The sequence below is a fragment of the Notolabrus celidotus genome, chromosome 7 (genome assembly GCF_009762535.1).
Source record: "Notolabrus celidotus isolate fNotCel1 chromosome 7, fNotCel1.pri, whole genome shotgun sequence".
Classification (NCBI taxonomy): domain Eukaryota; kingdom Metazoa; phylum Chordata; class Actinopteri; order Labriformes; family Labridae; genus Notolabrus; species Notolabrus celidotus.
In genome coordinates, this window is record NC_048278.1 from 16,780,969 (window position 1) to 16,801,044 (window position 20,076).

Here is a 20,076-nt window from a genome sequence, read left to right on the forward strand (position 1 = left end):
TTCTGCAGGAATATTTATGTTGACATTTCTGTCCTCATACATCATTAAATGAATACTAGGTGATCATGACAAAAAAGAATGTACATTTGAACCCGTTCCACTGCATTCTGGTGTGAGCAAGACTTTCTCTTTCTAACTCATCACTTAAATCATTAATGTATAAATCACATGATATTTTATACAGTGCCATGTACCAACACCCTGACCTATTTCGAGCTGCATACATTGCATTATCCACATCACCTATATCACACCCTCCTGTTGTGCTGCACAGCTCTCCAATTTAGAATAACAGGATGAAAATGCTGGAATCAAGCAGCGTGATTGTGCATAATGCTTGGAGATTCTGTTAGTGGACTGCTATTTATTTAGTTCCAAGCACAACAGAGGGATGCTGAGCAGCCCAACTTTCATTCTGATAAATACGAGCAGCTGCTGCTGTGGCGGCCTGCTGCAGTTTGTTGGTGTGTGTGGTGCGGCTCCAGGTATCTGGTCCTCACCAAAGGATTGTGGTCTTTCTGTTTAACATATCAATGATGTATACACAGTCCACCCCTTGCTCTCTCTGTCAGAAACACACAACCGTTCATACACCAACAGACAAAGCATGAGCAGCAATATTGATCTCATATTGTGCACCAGACAGGAAACAGAGACAGTTCCGCCACCACAGTTTTTGTGTGTGTATGTTCAGTGTGAGTCAGTGTAGAGTTTTGGATGTGCACGCTACTGTGTATATGTGTGTGTGTGTGTGTGTGTGTGTGTGTGTGTGTGTGTGTGTGTGTGTGTGTGTGTGTGTGTGTGTGTGTGTGTGTGTGTGTGTGTGTGTGTGTGTGTGATGACTGCCCGTCAGTCTGCTTTACTGAGTACAAACTGGCATCATTAGCAAGCCTGTGACTGGCTGCCACGGCACACCGCTTAATAACACTGACAGCCGGGAAATGCAGAGCCTGAAAAAGCTTGTATTATTTCCAACATATTTGTACATCTGACATGTTAGTATCTCCTCAAACTTGGATACAGCTCAACTGGCAGAAATGATGATGTAACACTGGGAGATGAAAGGAGCATTTTGCAACACACACACACACACACACACACACACACACACACACACACACACACACACACACACACACACACACACCACACACACACACACGCACACACACGCACACACACAAACACACACAGACAATCGTGCAGGCACTCTGTATGCTCTCGGTGAAATGGAGCTTTATGCAGCAAAATTGCAATAATTTTCCCACGTACATTAATGACACCAAAACTTGAAATCAGCCCAGGTATAGAGAAAGTTTTTAGTACATCAAGGAGAGCACACTAGAAACTTGTACCTTCCTTCTAAAACTTCAGCTATCTACCCTTGCACAACTTAATATAACTGCATTAAGACAGCAGTGAGAAATGCTACATCAGCAAGCTTCTTTAAAGTTCATTATCCTCTAAAAGATAATAGATTTTCCTCAGATGGAGTAAAATGGGTAATTCATCTGTGTTTGTCAAGTTACCTTAAGATATAGTTTATATAGAAAACATACCCTATTATAAAGTATACCCTCAACAGTGCCAGTACACAAAATGCAATGCAGCAACTGAATTGCATTTAATGACCTCTTATGAAGAAGCAGAACAAATGATGACTATATAGTGCAGGAACAAAGTGTACACTTTGGTCCCTTTGTTCTTTTATAAAGGGTAGATTACATTTAAGGAGGCACAGCAGGTTATTTGAGGCTTTGCCATAGATTTGTTTCCAGATAAAGCAAAAGCATTACTTACCAAAGAGAAAACTTACAAAACATGGGGAGCGCTGATGTCAGAGCTGATTTTTTATTATGTCTCCTTAAATATGCTCAAACTGAGCATCAATCCAAACCTTGGAGGAGTTGCTGGTATAACCTGCTATAACGACGTATTGAAAATGTAACTAGAAATTTCAAGACTAAAAAACTCAATTAAACAATTCTTATTCAAATAAGTAAGAGTTGTTAAACGCCTCAATAGCCACCACTTGCCAGGATTAGATTTGACTTGAAACTAGATTTCACTCTTATGTTCAAGCATGACTCTTGATGCCTCAATATGACCTGCTAAAACAAACAGAAATCTACAACAGGACTGGTTATTTCTATGTTAATTCACACTGTCAAACCTTGACTCTTCTTTGTAATCTCTCAGCTTAGCACACCAGAACTAACCTTTGGGTTTAACTTTACACAGATGTTAAAGAAATCAATTTTCTGATCTGTTCTCAGCAAGGACAGATTAATTATAGCAGTGTTTTCATGACAGCGTTTTTTTTCCCTCCTTTTTTCTTTTAACTTGTTGGCTGAAGACTTTTGCTGTTGCCAGCAGATGGTTAGTATCCCCTGTTTTTCTGTCCTGATGTCATTCTTCTATTATTATCAGCTGCACTCCCGTAGATTCAGAGACCTTGACAATTCCTGTCCATGTCTTTTTTCTCTCTCCGCTTTGCTTTGTAATTTTGTCAACTTGATTGTCCTGCTGCCAGCCTTCTGTTCAATTTCAATCTGTTGTCCCACTGAGTCCCAATATCTGTACTGTGTCATCTTTCCTGTTTCACTCTAGTATTACCTGCCTCTCCAGCTCCCCCTGTGTCTGCTGTGCTGTGCTGTGCCATCATTTAGTATTAATAAACGTCCACATGGAGTATGCACATTTAAGTGCCATAGAGGTTTCAACTTCATGTTGCTCAAAACAATAAAATATCTGTTGCATTTTTACTCCACACTAAAGAGAAAATGAAAGCATTTGGAGAGTATAGGGAGGGCGTTAACTGTACATCTATCTGTCCAACACTGAGTGAACTCATCCTAAGTTGAAAGAGCCTTCAACTCCAGTGCCTGTTGTCTCTGAATATTTTAGGGAGAGACATTATGACTCCAATGAACTGAAATTAAGAACAGGATATTACAAGATTTACAAGATGATATTGTTAGCTGAGGTCATATCTTGCAAAAATGATAAAAAATGTCTGTCTCTCTCTCTCTCTCTCTCTCTCTCTCTCTCTCTGTCTGTCTGTCTGTCTGTCTGTCTGTCTGTCTGTCTGTCTGTCTGTCTGTCTGTCTCCAGGTCCTCTCTGACATGCCCTCATTGCCTTAAGCAGAGCAACACCTTCGACCCATTTTCCTGTATCTCCTTGCCCATCCCTCTTCGGCAAACAAGGTAACGTATGATGTACATTAAATGTGGACACTTTTTTGTGGACATTCGCTAAAATTTGATTAGCAGGTTAAAGCTGGGAAAACTACCAGATTACACCGTAAAAGACTCACCCGGATGCACCCGGACCTTACATGAGAGATGTTACCATGGCTTCATCAGGGGAACATTAGACAGCCTTGCTGAGGTGACCTAGTCGAGATGATAAAGGAAGCTTTACCTGACCCACAGCTCTCCTCGCCTGATTCTCAGCCATCTCAATGCAACCACACAGCAACTTCCGCTGCCTCACTGGTCAACTTGACGGCTCCTCATCGGCTGGCTTTTGTGTTACTCAGGGGTTACTGACCTAGTTCACACCTTCCTAGGTACCTGTTTCTAACCTGTCCCTCTTCCTTTTGTTGGCCTTCATGATGATTATGTTTTCTCAAGATATGGTTTGTTCCTAGAGACTGACCTGCTTGGAGCCTTCAGAGATCACAACCATGTCTAGCCTAACCCGAATATAAAAATTGTTTGTTCATGTGTTATGGAAAAAATAAGAAAGTGGTTGTTGTCAAAATAATTTGTATTGACAGAAATGTTTGATGCAAAAAACTCAACAAATGGACAATCATGCTTATCATGCATCACACCAGCTTCTTATCCTCAAAGGCCACCCACACTTTACCGATGGGAAGGTGAGCATTGAATCTAGAACTTAGCCGCTAGATATCGCTAAATATTCTCATGTCTCCACACTCTACCTTCAACACCAATGGTATTTTCTCAGGCATATGCTTCATGTCAACAGCTACTGACCATGGTTATATGGCAGTGATAAATGTTGCCTATCAAAAGTCCCTGACAAAACACTTTCTGTGTTGTCTCCACTCTTAACTGCACCAGAAGCTGTACATCAGCAAGGTCTCACTGTAGGACAGAGTGACTTTGACACATGAAGGAAGAGGCAAAAAGAGAACAAGGAAGGACTACAACTGAGAGGACAATTAACCTAATTGGCCTTTCGCACTCATGTGATTTGGATTGTTTTGCTTGATTTGATGGTTCTCAGGACCATGAGATCTATAGACTACTGTTGATGAAGATCTGTTGATGAATCTCAATTTGTTGCATAATTCAGATTACATCTTATTATTCTTACCTCTGGATGGAATCCCGTGAATTTAGCTTATTTAAATCACAACTGAACAAAGATCAAATCAGGCAGAAGAACTTAAATACCTTTATCGAGATGTGGGGAAATACTTGCCTAACATTCTTGGTTTTGTGTTATGTTACCTCTCTCTTTCGCTTTCTCTCAGCTCATGTGTGCAGCATGACTTCAAATATCTTTAAAGATAACAAAAACAAAAAATATCATTTAAACTCCATCCAGATGGTTTGCCCGCCCGTTTAGTGTTCAGGGAATCCTCCTATCTTCAAACATGCAGAAGCCTATGCTCTGCATCCTCTCTGCATGTTCTAACCCCAAACTCAGCACTGCAATTCTCTGGCAGTGTGTGGTCTGTCCCTGCATTTGCCTCGGCCCAGCACAGGGCAAAAAATGCATTCACATTTGGGGTGGACTCACTGCTGGACCCACACTGACTTCACACACATGCACTCCAAAGCTTACACACACAGACACACACACACACATACACACATAGTAGCCTTTTGCATGGTCCTGCTGTAGCAGTATCCCTGCAGAATACCTGAAAAGTCTGAGGCCCTCGGGGACACAGCAGGGTCTGGCTAGCAGTTGGGCATTGAGGTCTGGGTGCAGCAGATACTGCCTCTGTTGCTGAGAAAAGTGCACAGTGTCTCTGACTGTGTTTCTCCTTGCACAATCTGTCTCAAGAGGTGTTTTTTATTTCTGAAACTAAGCTGCAAAAGTAAAAAAAAAAAGAGTAAAAACCCAAACTTTCCAAAGTATTGTTGATTAAATGATGGCATGCATAACTTTCAAAGATGCACGTTTTTGTCTCAAAATTTTGATCACACAGTTGCCTGATACATCATCACTACTTAAATGACTCATGTTGATGCATCATACAGTTGGCTCTGTATTTATCAATTGTACTGTTTCGATCTTTTCACTGAACAAGCCAAATACTTCCTGAACAAGCCAAATGTTGCATTACATTCCATCAGTCTCCTTACATGATGTTACTGAATGGTAGGAACATTTATAACCTCAAAGATCATGTTATGTTGAAGTGATGCATGATGGTTAATCATATGAAAGAGGATCTTAAAGTCTAATGGAGCTAGGTTTTCAGTTTTTGGAAGTACTCCTGCATATGTGCTGAAATTAATCCCCATGTGGAACTAAAGGAGCCGTGAAAATGTTACCAATGAGTCACAAAGAATGTTTTGCACCTGCTGATATCACCGTGAGTTATGTGTCATTTACCACTGCAAGTCCAGAAAGCTTTGTAGCTCCGTGCAGTTTGTTCCATCTGATTGAAGAGAAGAACTGTCTGCATCTACACTCCTACTGCTATCATATACAAACAGCTGATGAGCAGGGAGGGGAGAAGAGGTCTTTTATTAAATATATATATATATATATTCCTGCTTAGTGTGAATTAAAAACATTACAGATATGATATCAGTCACTATTTCAAAGAGCTTCCTCCCTGGAACAAGCCAGCAAGAGCAGCTGGTCCAGTACACACTGGCTTGTTCTTGTCATATTTAATGATTCCACGCATTATGATAACAAAAGTAATGTTAAAGTTTTAAAAACAGACATTTATTTACAGACATTTATTTCAGGTCATCAAGAAATTGAACTGCTGCCATGATAACCAGAAAGTCTGAGCATGTTACCCTGCATAAATAATTTACTGCTGGTACAACCAACTCTCAGTGGATGGTTCTAATTTTTACTCTGTGCGTGTGTCTACAGGTGCTGGTTTTGTAAACATGGAAAAAAAGGGACAAACAGTACCAGAGCACAAATATGCTGTTTCTTCTGTAGCACAGTAGGGGCGCATGTCCCCCTTTGAACACTAGGCGGCCTTTTTGTCTTATTTGCACTGGTTTAGCTGCTGCAAAGCGGCATGATTTCCCTTTGAATAAGGCCGACAGTGTCCCACAAGACATGCAGCAGAGATTTACATCCTGCTGAGAGCACATTTCTGGTCCAAAAGTGTACCTTGTTAGTGGAGCGCAATTTCATTCACTGCACTGTGCCTACAATTCTCTTCAGAGTGAGTTTTTCATTCAGCACGTGATAATACCGTCACAGCAGAAATGACAAATTATCCCACGATGATCACAGCCTTTCTTTTAAACTTTATCTCTTTCCAATAAGCTCCACATCTTCACTCATACTCCATGCCTCATGGTATCAAGTGGAACAAATGGATTCCTGTGAAGTATGGGAAGATTTTAGGAGAAATTGCCCAATGAAACAGCCAACAGAGATGTGAGGTAGACATGATGTGTAGCAAAAGCTCTCAAACATGCAGAAACACTTGTAGGGTTGATAAAAAAGATAATATTACAGCATGATTTTAGCTCTGACATGGATTTTTCAAGAACAATTTCATAGACCTGGAGAACTACTGTATATCCAGTTTCTATACTCCTGAAGGAAACATATGAGAGCTTTTTGTAAAATAGAGACTATCAGGCTTCAAACCAGTGGGGGGCTTCTTAAGATGACATCTCTATTTCCTGTTCCTCTAGAGGATCATCCCATGCCTCTCATCCTGTTTCATATCACATCTCAGTGTCTCATCTCGGCGTATCTAACAGCGTAAATAAAACAGCTGCTCAGATCCTCTGCCGTCTGCCCTGTCAGCCACCCCACTGCTAACACATTACTCACCTGAATAATGCATGATGGGAAACAGGAAGTGGAGGTGTCAGCGATTATCCCAAATGAGAAGGCGTGACCTCACTCTGTCCCACCGGCTCTGTCATTTCTTTGAAGACTTTTTTTCCATCTCTCTTTCTTCACTACCTTCTCTCATCTTTTTATCTCACTCAGTCTGTAGTAACACATCTCATCTCTTATTTTTTCTATCTTTCTATGATCCTTTCATCATTTTCATCCCTTATAGGAGCTGTTCAGATTGTTGGGAATCAAACATAACTCAGCACACAGCAGCTTCCTGAGGGACCATCACCAATGTGCTTGTTCAGTCACACCTAAATCAACAAACACACATGAGGGAGAAATAAAACCCTACACTTAATTCATTTTCTTAAATCAGACACAGACAATCAGATGCTCATGAATTCAGATTGTTCACAGCAGAGCCGTCAAAGCCTCAATTAATGTAGGTTTTGTTTTGCTGTTTAGCACTGAAAAAACACATCAAGATTGCTCAAAATGTGTCTCTTGAACAAACTGACAGCATGATCTCAGTTGCCCCTGGCATAGCTGAATTCATATGTGCATTGTTCTTTCTCTTTCTTTTGCTTCAGTTGATGTGACTAAAGACAGTATCTGCGTAAGCGTAACACTGGTGGCTACATAATTATCTTTATCTTAAAAAGAACGAAGAAAGAAGAAAGATGTGTTTAAAATCTTATCTAATGTAAATCTGCATAATCAGAATTGCTAAACAACATGGCACTTTGTTCCTACATGTAATTTATCTTGCTCCCCTCTTCTCCCTCTCTGTCTCTCTTCCTACCTCTTTTTTGTTTACCCCACAGACCGATGTATGCGACGCTAGTTTTCAGTACAAAGGGTCAGAGGTACTTGCGGGTGGGGCTGGCTGTTCCTCTCTTTGGTTCCATGTCTGGTCTGAGATCCATGGTGGCAGAGGAGGGCAACATCTCCCCAGAACAGGTATATATATATATGTATATATACACACGCACGCACGCACGCACGCACGCAAACACACACACACACACACACACACACACACACACACACACACACACACACACACACACACGAACACACACAAACACAAGCAAACAAACAAACAAACAAAAGCCATTACAACAACTAAGGAAAAACTAGACTAATGAAAGTGAAAACAAAAGCAATCCACAAAAAACACACGTATCTACAGACTAATAACAACCAATGGAAACAGAGTGACGGACCAAAAATGCACAACTCACATGAGGGCAGGTGTGTCAAAACAGAGTTTTATGTTCAGTCCAAACAGAGAAAACATCCAAAAGTTAGCAGGCTCTGTTAAACAAAGATTGTGACAAAATTACATCAAATGTGAGAGGTGGCGGTTCACCTCCTTGGCACTGCTGAGATGCCACTTTAGCATGGTAGTGTTTATGGGATTGTAGCCCCCTCACTCTGACATCTCTCTGTAAATGCATGTCCATATTATCCCATTAATGCATCTGTGTGTATATGTCAGTACAACTGTGTGTAGCCTGTTCATAGAAAGTGAAAAAACTGAATTTCCCCTCCGGGATTAATAAAACATGTCTTCTTTTTTTCTTCTTCTTAGTCATTAAATGATCTATTATAATTAGTTTGAAAAGGCTTGATCTGTTTCCCCAGTGAGAGTCACAGGTGCTTGTTGTGCTCACCTGTAGTTCTTTTATCATCTCTCATAGATTTGGCAGGGTGAAACAATTTAAAAGTACACCTATCAAAAGTCTTGTACTTTCCCATGGTCATGTTTTAAAACACAACAGAATAAAAAAGACTTCTGTCTGCACTTCAAGAACAGAATACTCCGCAGTCTGAGTCCTTGGTACTGTTTTTTGGGTTTCACTCTAAGGGCTGCGGTGATCTTGACTTGAAAATGAGAGGAGGAACAAATCTGTAAAGTATAAAGAAATGAGACATTTGAAAAAGAAACTGTTTCTTGATATATTTCTCTTTGCAGATGTTCATGTTTTGATTATAAATCTTGATGTATCTGAGTTCTCAAACTGGTTTATGGATTGTTTGGAAAAAAAACAATTTTCGTCTTGTATAAGCTGCTTTATAGGATTTATCTCTAAATCAACAACCTTTAGATTTTGTACTTATTTGATGTGATTACACAAATATGGAGTTTTATTTTCTATCTGAATCAAACAGAACACATGTCAGCCTATTCTTTGTGTTATGCATCTTCCCAAGTTATCACAGAGAGTAAGTCCTTGTGCCTCTAAGGCTCAATGTTGTTTTTGCTTTTGCTTCAGACAAATTGATTCTTTATTCATTCTTAATTTAGTTTGCTGCATTTTCCAAAACAAGTCTTTTAAGTTGGGAGGATTTTAAGAGCTGTGTTTGATTTCACAGTCACTCTCCCTCCCTCCCTCCCTCCCTCCCTCCCTCTCTCTCTCTCTCTCTCTCTCTCTCTCTCTCTCTCTCTCTCTCTCTCTCTCTCTCTCTCTCTCTCTCTCATTTAAGGTCATCCTCTCAGAGCTCTACTCGACGGGTTTCCAGCGTTCCTTTTCCGATGAAGACGACCTGACAGCTATTGCTGACAGTGACGTCGTCTACGCCTTTCAGGCTCCTCCCCTCTACAGTCGTGGAGGCACACAGCACTCAGGTGGGTGAGAGATAACAGGAGGTAACCAGAACACAGTAACCTGTAATTCTACACTGGAATATCAGCTCTTACTTATAAGTAAGTAAGTAAGTAAGTAAGTAAGTAAGTAAGTAAGTACATCCTTGAGTGTTTGCAGATTTGGGAACAAACCCTGTTAAGGAAACTTTAGTTGATGATATAATCCTCTTGTAAACTGCATAGGTGGCTTTAAAAGGCTATTTCCTGATGAGAACAGTTTGTGAATGAGGCTCGATGTCACCCTTGATATAACACCACATGTCAAAGGTCAAATGCACCCTTTTATAGTTTGTTCATTAGCTTGAGCAGCAGCACGAGAATTTTGTCTCCTTAGACTCATTAAGTGAAGAAAAAGCTTTGAGGTTTATTCAGCCTTGAACCATTAAAACAATTTAGAAACCCTTTTTCTCCATGTTGGGCACTCCTAGCTGCTTCACTGAGCTGAGACTATGGATGAATGTAATGACATACTCACACACACTTGCTGCTTTCAAGAGCAAACTGGCTGACTAAGCTGCTTTGAGTTGTTTGCTTGTGTCTGTAAATGTTTTGCTAAATCAGCATGTGTAAATCTTTTTAAACATGACTTATTCTTTGAACAAAACATCTCCACAGGTCTTTTTGCATTACTTTAAAACTTCCCTAGTGAATACAGTATTGTGGTTAAAAAATCTGATCTGGGACATTGAGAAAACTGGTAAATGATGTGTTATATGATCTTCGGATTATCTCCATGTAACACCACACTTCTCTAACGAAAGCCTGAGTTACAGCTCAGGTGGTGGAGATATTGAGTGTTTACAAGACAGGTTTTGTTGAACACAATGAAAATAAAAGCTTTCGTTTTCTTATGGGAAATGTGGGATGATTGTTTTCAAAGTCTGACCCACACTGAAAGATAAGAGTAGGTTTTAGCACAGTAGATCTGTAGGTCTTAAAAATCCTCTATGAATGGCCTCAAAGGAACCTTTTAGCATTGAACCCAGTTTAAGTCAGCAGCACCATCAAACTGTTTGCAGACATGTTTTTTTTACTAGCTTAAGTAGTTAGAAATGTCTTGGCAATGTCATAAATGTTGACTTTGGACATTTGCAAAAATGTAAATAAACCAAAATAGGTAGTTTCTTTTTCATTGCTTAATCCATCCATTCAATTTCTGCTTCTTCTCTTGTTCCAGGTTGCAATTTAATAATAATAATGCCATTGAGAATAACTTTTATATTCTGCTTAGAATAACTTTTAAAAAAATGAATGAAGAATCATGGGCCATATCCTCCCAGCTGGTTTCCACGTTTTTAATATTTATGTAAATATAACTTTTTACAACACGCATAAGTCCCATCAGCATAAACACTAAAATATAACTGAAATCGAGCCTATTCTAGTTTAAGTAATGATGTTGCTATGTCAACAAGTGAACATATTTTCTAACTTGTGGCTGTTCATTATCAGCTCTACAGTATTTATATCAGCAACATACTGGACCAACACCCACAGAGATTCTTTACCCACAAAGTCTACAGCAAGCTAATACTATTAAAGAAAGTTATCTTTCTTTCATGACATTTTTGTATTTTTAAATGTAACACATTGGGGAAGTATAAATAGAAGAAACCATGCCATCTGATTTTAAGACACAAAATCTATGAGAAAAAATTATCAGCAAGGTTACAAGTGGACACGGGGTCATCCTGTGAAGCTTTGAGATTGAACATTGGCAACATGACTTGTGTTTGTCATCATCACTATGCACACTACACACTTTATGACGACAGCTTCATTGTGGACTGAAGCCAAAAACAAAAAGTTAGCAATTCGGAAAACAAAAGAGAACAGGAGGGAAGGGGAGCAGACACATAAAATATGTTTTTATATGTGCTTACACGATCTCATAAAACACATCCACCTCTGGTTACTGCAAATCCATTAAACTTAAACTGGAGTTTCTCAGAAATACCCAGAGGGAACCATGCACCCTCTCTCTCTCTCTCTCTCTCTCTCTCTCTCTCTCTCTCTCTCTCTCTCTCTCTCTCTCTCTCTCTCTCTCTCTCTCTCTCTCTCTCTCTCTCTCTCTCTCTCTCTCACGCACGAAAATGTCCCTGTAATGAATCACACTTAAGTGCACGTTGGGAAATGTGACTTCCAATCTTGAGCAACCTGATGAAAATGATGAATGGTCCTCAACTCAGAATAATTCATGAGATCAAAGCAGAGCAGCTTCCAGGATATCATAACTCCATTGGAGTGGATTTACGTTGTGTAGCAAACAGAATTTACACAAGCATTACTGCTCAGACCACATCACAGCACAGTGGCGGTTACAGATGATGTGTAACAACAATCAGTGCATTATTTCATTCTGATGGGGGGACAGTTGTTTGAAAGAGCACATGGAAGATCCAACAAAAAGAGCATTTAAATATAGACAGTAATAAAACTTTGAATTTGTATATCTTATAGTAGAAGAGTACATATTTACACTCACCTGTCAAGCATACTTGTGTTTTTTTACTTTGTCTTCACTGTATAAAGACTGTTTCAATAATTGGAGTTCAAAAGCAGACTCTGAAGATAGTCTGTTTTTGGTCTTTAATCAAAGCTTTCAAAGGCAAAACACAAATAAGCCATAGTAATGTGGAAACAAATCTATGTGTTGCTATGGATACTGAGTTCATGTAAGGCCATAGTTACTCTTGTGCTTAAGGAGGCCTCAAAATGTCGATCCAGTGTATCAGCCTGCTGTGATAGGGATATTAAAACGTGGACCTAATCCCAGTGACATCACTCATTGGTTTCTGAGGCAGAGTTTTAAAGTGCAACGATGGTGGTCACCATATTAGAAATGACAACTTGACTTAAATTTTGGTCATTTCAATTCAACGCAATTCAAATCAACTCAATTCAAAAAACGTAATTTGTCCACTGGGGTCAATGCAAAGGTCAACCCTGCAAGAGGTGGAGTTGAGACTGGTCTCTGAAGCAGAGGTTGCTGCCTGGGTGTATTGTATAGTGAGTGAGTGAGTGGTTTGCCGGTCAGGTTCTTGCTTTTCCCCATCAGAGGTTGTTGAGGCCCAGTTGCTCCTTAGGCTGCTGTCACATATTTGCCCAGTAACTGTCAGTATTTCCCATCTCTCAAGATGGAAGCTGAAAGTTTTGCCACAGTGTCAACAGGCACAAGTGAAATGTGCTTGTCTCTTTCCTGCAGGTTCATTCGATATGATGTGTGTGATCAGGTTCTCACTCACATCACTTTTGCTGTTGAGCACCACTCAAGGTTGTCATGGGGTTCTGACCAGTAAGAATCAAGTATTTAACACAGCCAGGTGATACTCTGCAATGAACTAGCATTTGAATACAGTAGAATCTGTGAGGTCTTCAGATTTACCTGGAGTGAGCACACTAATGAGAAAAACAACAGGGTTGAAATTGTGTAATAAAGCTTGTTACCGAAACAGGATTTTAGCTTAATAGATTCTCAGAGAGGTTAGATCGGCATGTGGCAAGGAATGAAAGTTTTCTGATTTTGAAAGCAGTCGGCAGCAGACAGGACTGATGTCATCCCAGGGCTGTTTTTTTTATCTCTGTCAAGTCACAACATCTTGCCATTTTGAAGGTCACTTCGCAACTTGGTGGTGACTTAAATCAGTACAAGACATGCAGTCATGGCTGTCTGCACTGGTGGAAGGGTGAGAATACATGGGAGAAGTGTGCTCAAACAGCATGAGATGACAGGGAACACTGAAACAGAGAAAAGTCAATTTACATTTACAGAATACGAACAAGAACAGATGATTTTCTATGTGATATGGGGCTCATCATAACACCTTCGTGCTTGCTCTACCTCTCTATATTTTCCTCTGTGATCCTGAAAATGATATTTCTGCCAGCATGTTATAGCTGCTGGAGTATTAGAGGATGTAAAAGAGAGTGCTGTTGAAACACACACATATTCACAACGTGTCAGAGTGCTTTCTAAAATCAGGAGATGGACCTCACTCTAAGCCCATAATAACAACATAGGTAGCATACTGCAAAAAAAAAAGTGCAGACTACTTATCAGAGCTGTAAAACCCGAACGCCTTGTGGCAGTATAATACAAACACAAACAAATAGCATGGAGATGCTGTATCATATGTAGGGATTCCCTCTGTCATCACAACCTACTGTGTGTTCTAGCGGGTGGGAGATGCTCCTTACCAATTTCGTTGTCACTGAAGGCTCTGAATATTGAATATTGAACCAGCGCCGCTTCAAAGGTACAATAATGAGGATTTGCATTTAGAGGAAATGGCAGCAGGAGGTCTCAAGATTGAAAACACTGAAAAATCAATTAGGTCCAAAGCGCTACAATAACATCCTATTTCACCCCCAACAATCGGAGCAATTTGCACATAGATAGAGTGTTAAAGCTCCCTAATAGTGCAGAAAGAAGAAGAATTTGTGATGCATAGAGGCTCAGGGAAGCTTAGCGTGTAAACTTTGTGCGATGTTTACTTGGTGCCCTTGAATAAAGACGTACAGGTTAAGCTTAGCTACATGCCTCTTGAATAATGGAGAATATAATCAAGATGGAGAAGAGTGGATTGTGGGAGTTGCCTATTCAGAGTACGGCAAAAAGAGAGAATGTGTGTGCTTGAAAAAAAGAGGATTTCTCAGTGGACATCTGAGGGACCTGAGAAAGATTGACTCACACGACTACTATCTTCTCTCTGAGAAAAATGCAGTAAGCAGAGTCATTTTTCATTCTCTACCCTCCCTACACACACTAACCTTACTTTGTGGTGCTTCTAACTGCTGAGGGCTTTGTACTGGGTAGCCAGGGCTTGAACATTACACTAAGTGGGGTAGTCACATTTTCCAACTACCTATTACAGTTGAAGTATTATCTCTTAAAACACACAGACCAACACAGAGTTCTATTTTATGTGGACAGAAGTAAAGACTATTTGACGTAGTCCTTCATGGTCAGTGTGGTTGACTTTTTTTACCCTTGTGGTTCTTATATACATAATTATGGAGTGGATTGGGTGATCTGCAAATAGGAAATAACCTGAAAACCTTACTATTTTTACTTTAGCATGTCACATTGTGAACTGGCACATTTTCAGTGCCACCATTTTTTTTTTTTTTTGTTTCTTTTTATCTGTAGGAACCTCTTACTTACAGTACAGGTATTGTACAGAGAGTTCTCATAACTGAGCATCTGGTTCCTGCTGTGGTGGTAAATCAGTACTAAAAAGGGCCATCAGAGTAAAGATGATGAATACTTGCATGCTTGTTAGTTAAAGCCACTGTGAGGAGTTTCTATCTGGTAGTGAAACAAATTTAAGTTAATATTGATGCTTCTTGATGACCAACAAATTTGGTCATCAAATCAACTTAATGACTGACAATTTGATTGTATAATTTTGAATGCCTGTAATGTAACAGCTGTGAGAGGGCTGTTAGACTAGATGATTGACAGCACACTGAAGAGACGGACGTTTTTTGCGTTTTCAAAAGCAAATATTTGCCGCAAATGGTATGTTTGACCACTGAAAGAAAGCATTCTCTGTGAAATGACAGCATTGGCATACACAGGACACAATCAGCATAGAGATAAAATGCACATTTTGTTCACAGGGGCCTCAAAATCAACATGAACAAAAAAGGAAAACATTTTTCATTTTTAAACAGTTGGAAAATTAAAGATAACTGATCATATCTTAGAGTAGAGGGCGTTTTGTTATGACACAGTGTGATAGACGTTTATAAATTCTGGTATTTCTGTGCTCATGAACCTGTAGGATTGACTTAAATGAGACAACATGCAAATAAAACCTTGATAAGTACACTTCCTGTGCTGCTACATTTAGGCAATTATAGGCCGCCTAAAGCAAACTCAGAGCAGTAAAGCAAAAATACTCCAGCAACGTTCACAGGGGAGCTCCCACCCTTCCAGTGGTATTCATCATTTAAAATAACCTGAAGAGTTTAGAGACAGAAAGAAATTTGATGTGTCTACACTCGGTGTGCTGATCATCATCACTGCCTCTGGAACTTGTTCTCAAATCATCAGGGAAATAAGAACACTCACCTCAGCTGTCTTATGAAGAACACGAATGATGGAAAATGTGTGTATGATTGCCAACAAAAAAACGTCCTCTGCCAACCAGCCTGTAAAAACTAAACTGATAGTATGAAAAGGAACAGGTGGGATTGTATAGGTTGCTTATTAATAGTCAGCTTATCACCTAGAGAAGCAGGCGGTCAGAAAAACCTTGTTTCGGGGGCTGATGAAAGTACTGACATGGAAGCTGGGCAATGTATCGCGGTGTACAAGGTTGTAGCAAAATAAGCTTTACTCACTCGTCGTGTTTTGAGGAAGAAGAATGCTGAGTTGCATCCCAAGAACACCATACCTACTGTGAAGCATGGGGGTGGAAACCTCATGCTTTGGGGCTGTTTTTCTGCAAAGGGGACAGGACGACTGATCCGTGTTAAGGGAAGAATGAACGGGGCCATATATTGTTAGATTTTAAGCCAAAACCTCCTTCCATCAGTGAGAGCATTGAAGATGGAACGTGGCTGGGTCTTCCAGCATGACAATGATCCCAAACACACCGCTCGGGCAACGAAGGAGTGGCTCCGTAAAAAGCATTTCAAGGTCCTGGAGTGGCCTAGCCAGTCTCCAGACCTCAACCCCATAGACAATTTGTGGAGGGAGTTGAAACTCTGTGTTGCCCAGCGACAGCCCCAAAACATCACTGCTCTAGAGGAGATCTGCATGGAGGAATGGGCCAAAATACCAGCTAGTGTGTGCAAACCTGGTGAAGACTTACAGGAAACATTGGACCTCTGTCATTGCCAACAAAGGTTATGTTACAAAGTATTGAGTTGAACTTTTGTTATTGACCAAATACTTATTTTCCACCATAATTTACAAATAATTCTTTAAAAATCCTACAATGTGATTTCCTGGATTTTTTTCTCATTTTGTCTCTCATAGTTGAAGTGTACCTCTGATGAAAATTACAGACCTCTCTCATCTTTTTAAGTGGGAGAACTTGCAAAATCAGTGGCTGACTAAATACTTTTTTGCCCCACTGTACCTTTCAAATGGAAAGTTATTTTGAGGACTATAGCTTCTTTAGATGGGGCGCAAGCTTATACTGCTAGGCAAACCAGCACCCCCCAAACAGTTTTTTTTTAAGTGTTAATGGCTACCAACAGCTTTGGTTAGCTGCACTGAGAGTTAAACTCAACACTCCATGCCCAGTGTTTTCATGTTTCATCAGACAGGCCCAAGTGCTGTGATCATTTTTATCTAGGGGTTATATATTAATGTTGAAAAATAAGCCAGAAACATACTTGTTTTGAAAAAGATAGCCCTATATAAATACCAAACAACCCTGAGTTTGTCTGCCCTTCTCCATGTTATACAGTTATTCCACAGTGTGCTGTAGTGCAAAATACAATAGGCAATTTCAGTGATAGCATCTTTGTGTATCTTATTGCGTTTAATGTGAGCAGGCAGCAGGGGTTTTGGAACAATTTGTGACTTTTCATTACAAAACAGGACTGCAGAAGAAGAGAGCCCTGTTAAGAGGGATGCTGAAAAAGAAAGAAAAAAGAAGGAGGGTGGTGGGAGTATCAGGTGTGTGATACTCCCCTGCTGTCTCCTTAATCTGTCATTTCGCTGTTGGCAGAAAGCTCAGGTGCTTTGCTGACAGTGGGGGCACTTGTGGTCAGATGGCTGCTCACTGCCAGGACCTGTGATGTGTCTGTGTCTGGGGCTAAGCCCAAGGCCCCCCTGGGTATTTTTAGTCAGGTGTGTGGATTGCTCTGACAAGGGTCACTCATTTGGTATTGAGCAACTTGGGAAGAGCTTCAATTGTTGTCAGTGTGTGGCCGAAGTCTTCTCTAAGGTCTGTGTTTGTTTCTGTGTTACAGAGCTTTTATTTTATTTAAACACAAATGTCAATTACCAAAATAACTGTTTGTGCAAGTATGAAATAAGTGTTGACTCATTGCCTCTGGTCCTACAATACACATGATTATCTGCTTAAAATAAAGTGTGTGTGTGTGCGTGTGTGCATGCGTGCATGTGTGTGCGTGTGTGTGAGTGTGTGTGTGTGTGTGTGTGTGTGTATTCCTTCAGAGTGATGGGACCATCAAGAACTCAGTTCTGACTCATGCAGACACTCATCATCTGTTCATATAAGTAGAGACACTGCAGGATGTAACCTTTTAACACTGACAGTCTAAGAGGGTTCTTATTCATTAGCCTCAAGTCATATTCAACTTTCAGTCAACAGACATTTTCCTTACAAGTCTCACAAGAAAGAAGTTGTCTTTGATCATGAAGTTAACGGATCTTAGAGTCCCAATGAAAGAAAAGACTGTCACCCATGAAAGCTTGCTGTAGTGCAATAGATATGTAAGAATAGACCCTTGGTATCATGCTCAGGGTTGAGAAGCTCAAATTGGCTACTACTGTAGTGTGGCACAGCTGTGTTACATAAAGGTGAATAAATTAAGGTTATCTGACAGATTATTATCACTTCATTGTTAGTATTTTGATTGTAGACAGTTTGAGAGACATAAGACAATTTATCAGGTTAAATAATAATATTTTACAGCCGTTGCTGCAGCCAAAACTGCAGCCCAAACTACCGGTGACATATTCTACTTTCAAGCTAATAATGCTGTTATCTAGGAGGTGGCTTAGTGTAAACACTTTTGTTGAGTTCCCATCAGATGCGAATGATCGCATTATTTGCGAATACAGACACGTCAAAAACACCTGTACACGAGTGCTCAAGACGCGAATATTCGTGAGAGCGAGGGGGGGGTTCCCACGCCACACTAGTCTGTTGTTATCAAACAAGGTTGAGCTCGCGGACATTGAATGGGGAAGCCGGTTATGCTAAAGGGGGCAGAGCCAACTTCCTACTACAACGGATAGCTGGATTCAAGTGACAGACAAAGTTATTCACAATGCACCAGATAATCTTCCTCACTCTCTGTCCTCACAGTGAGCTGCTGTTCCTTCTTGATCCCATAAAAATTAGGAAGAGTCACAGAGTTTGGGGAAGCCAAACAGAGATAGAATCAAAGTTTCCCATATATTCTAGATTAGTAAATCTCTGCTGGTCCTCACCTCGCGTCCCCGGGTGATCTGCACACTGATTGGCTATCGCGGCGCAATGGATTTTCTGGAGTTCAAATATTTCAACTCTTGCGAATCATTCGCGAATCGCACCATTCCCCATTCGCCCGATTTGCGCCGCCAGACCACTATTCGCGTCTATTCGCGTCTCTACATTGACTTTATATGTAATTCATTCATAATTCATGGTTTTAGGGAGCACAAGAAGCAGCTGATTAACAGACTTCAAAAACGTATCTAAAGGATATCTTTCTGCATTTCTACCTCCTCATGTGCTCGCTTGCATTCAATTCAGTTCCTGTGTTTATCTAGTGATAAAAATGTGTAAAATGAGCGTATCATAGAGGCAGCCTTGACATCGTGGCAGTACCAACAACTAACAATACCATGCTTATCTGTCATCAATTGTTTGCATTCATGGGAGGAAATGATATATGGATCTTTTTTTCTTACTGAGTGCTGTCCTTATTGAAAATCATCCAGTAGCAATGTCTGAATGTATTTCTTTTTTATCCATTGAGAAACATTTTTCTTTAAATAAGCCACCACTTCTCTCTCCTTGTTGCCCTGGGAGAACTTCTCACTCTCAAACTCTCTCCCTTTCTATCTGTTCTGGTCTCCTCCCTCATTCATTTCTCCCTCTCCTATCTAACCAACCGCAACACCTCTCCATCAGTGGCTTCACTCTTTCTGTCTCAGGGAAGAGGAGGTGAGAATGAGAGTCTAGCAGAAGGTTTGCCAAGCACACTTGGGACATGTAGGCAGGATCACACTCTTTGCCTTCCAAGATTTACTTTCTGGTTTGTATCTACCTACTGAAATACTGGCATTAAAATAGTGCAGATAAAGTGATTTTTTTAACTCCTGGACAAAATTATTGTTTACAAATCCATTAAAAATGAGTGTGTAGAATTTAACCGACAACATGTTACGTTCTTTCAAACAATACCTGCTTTTACAAAACAATATCTGCTGATAGCGACTACAGACTCACTGTGAATTGGGCCTCAAGAGGGCTGAACAAAAATATATGGTGCTGTCGACATTGATGTTTGCCAGTGTCAGCTGAAATTAAACCTTTTTGTTCAAACATTTATTGCAGAAAACAGTTCTTTGAATAACTTAGAAACCGTATCATTGAATAGTTAATCCAGCAGAGAAGACTCAATCACAATGTTCATGAGAGTCTCAGCACTGTCTGCAGCACTAGCACTAATTGCAATGCATATAAATCTC

General features: G+C 40.2%; 1 protein-coding gene across 1 annotated transcript in view; it reads left to right on the forward strand.

Moving 5' to 3' along the window:
• The window catches only part of usp43a (ubiquitin specific peptidase 43a), a 137,486-nt gene that overhangs the window by 69,857 nt on the left and 47,553 nt on the right, over positions 1 to 20,076 (forward strand). Inside the window, exons 4-6 of the mRNA XM_034689029.1 lie at positions 3,115 to 3,207; positions 7,864 to 7,999; positions 9,530 to 9,671. Coding sequence (XP_034544920.1) covers positions 3,115 to 3,207; positions 7,864 to 7,999; positions 9,530 to 9,671 — 371 coding nt within the window. The remainder of the gene's footprint in view (positions 1 to 3,114; positions 3,208 to 7,863; positions 8,000 to 9,529; positions 9,672 to 20,076) is intronic.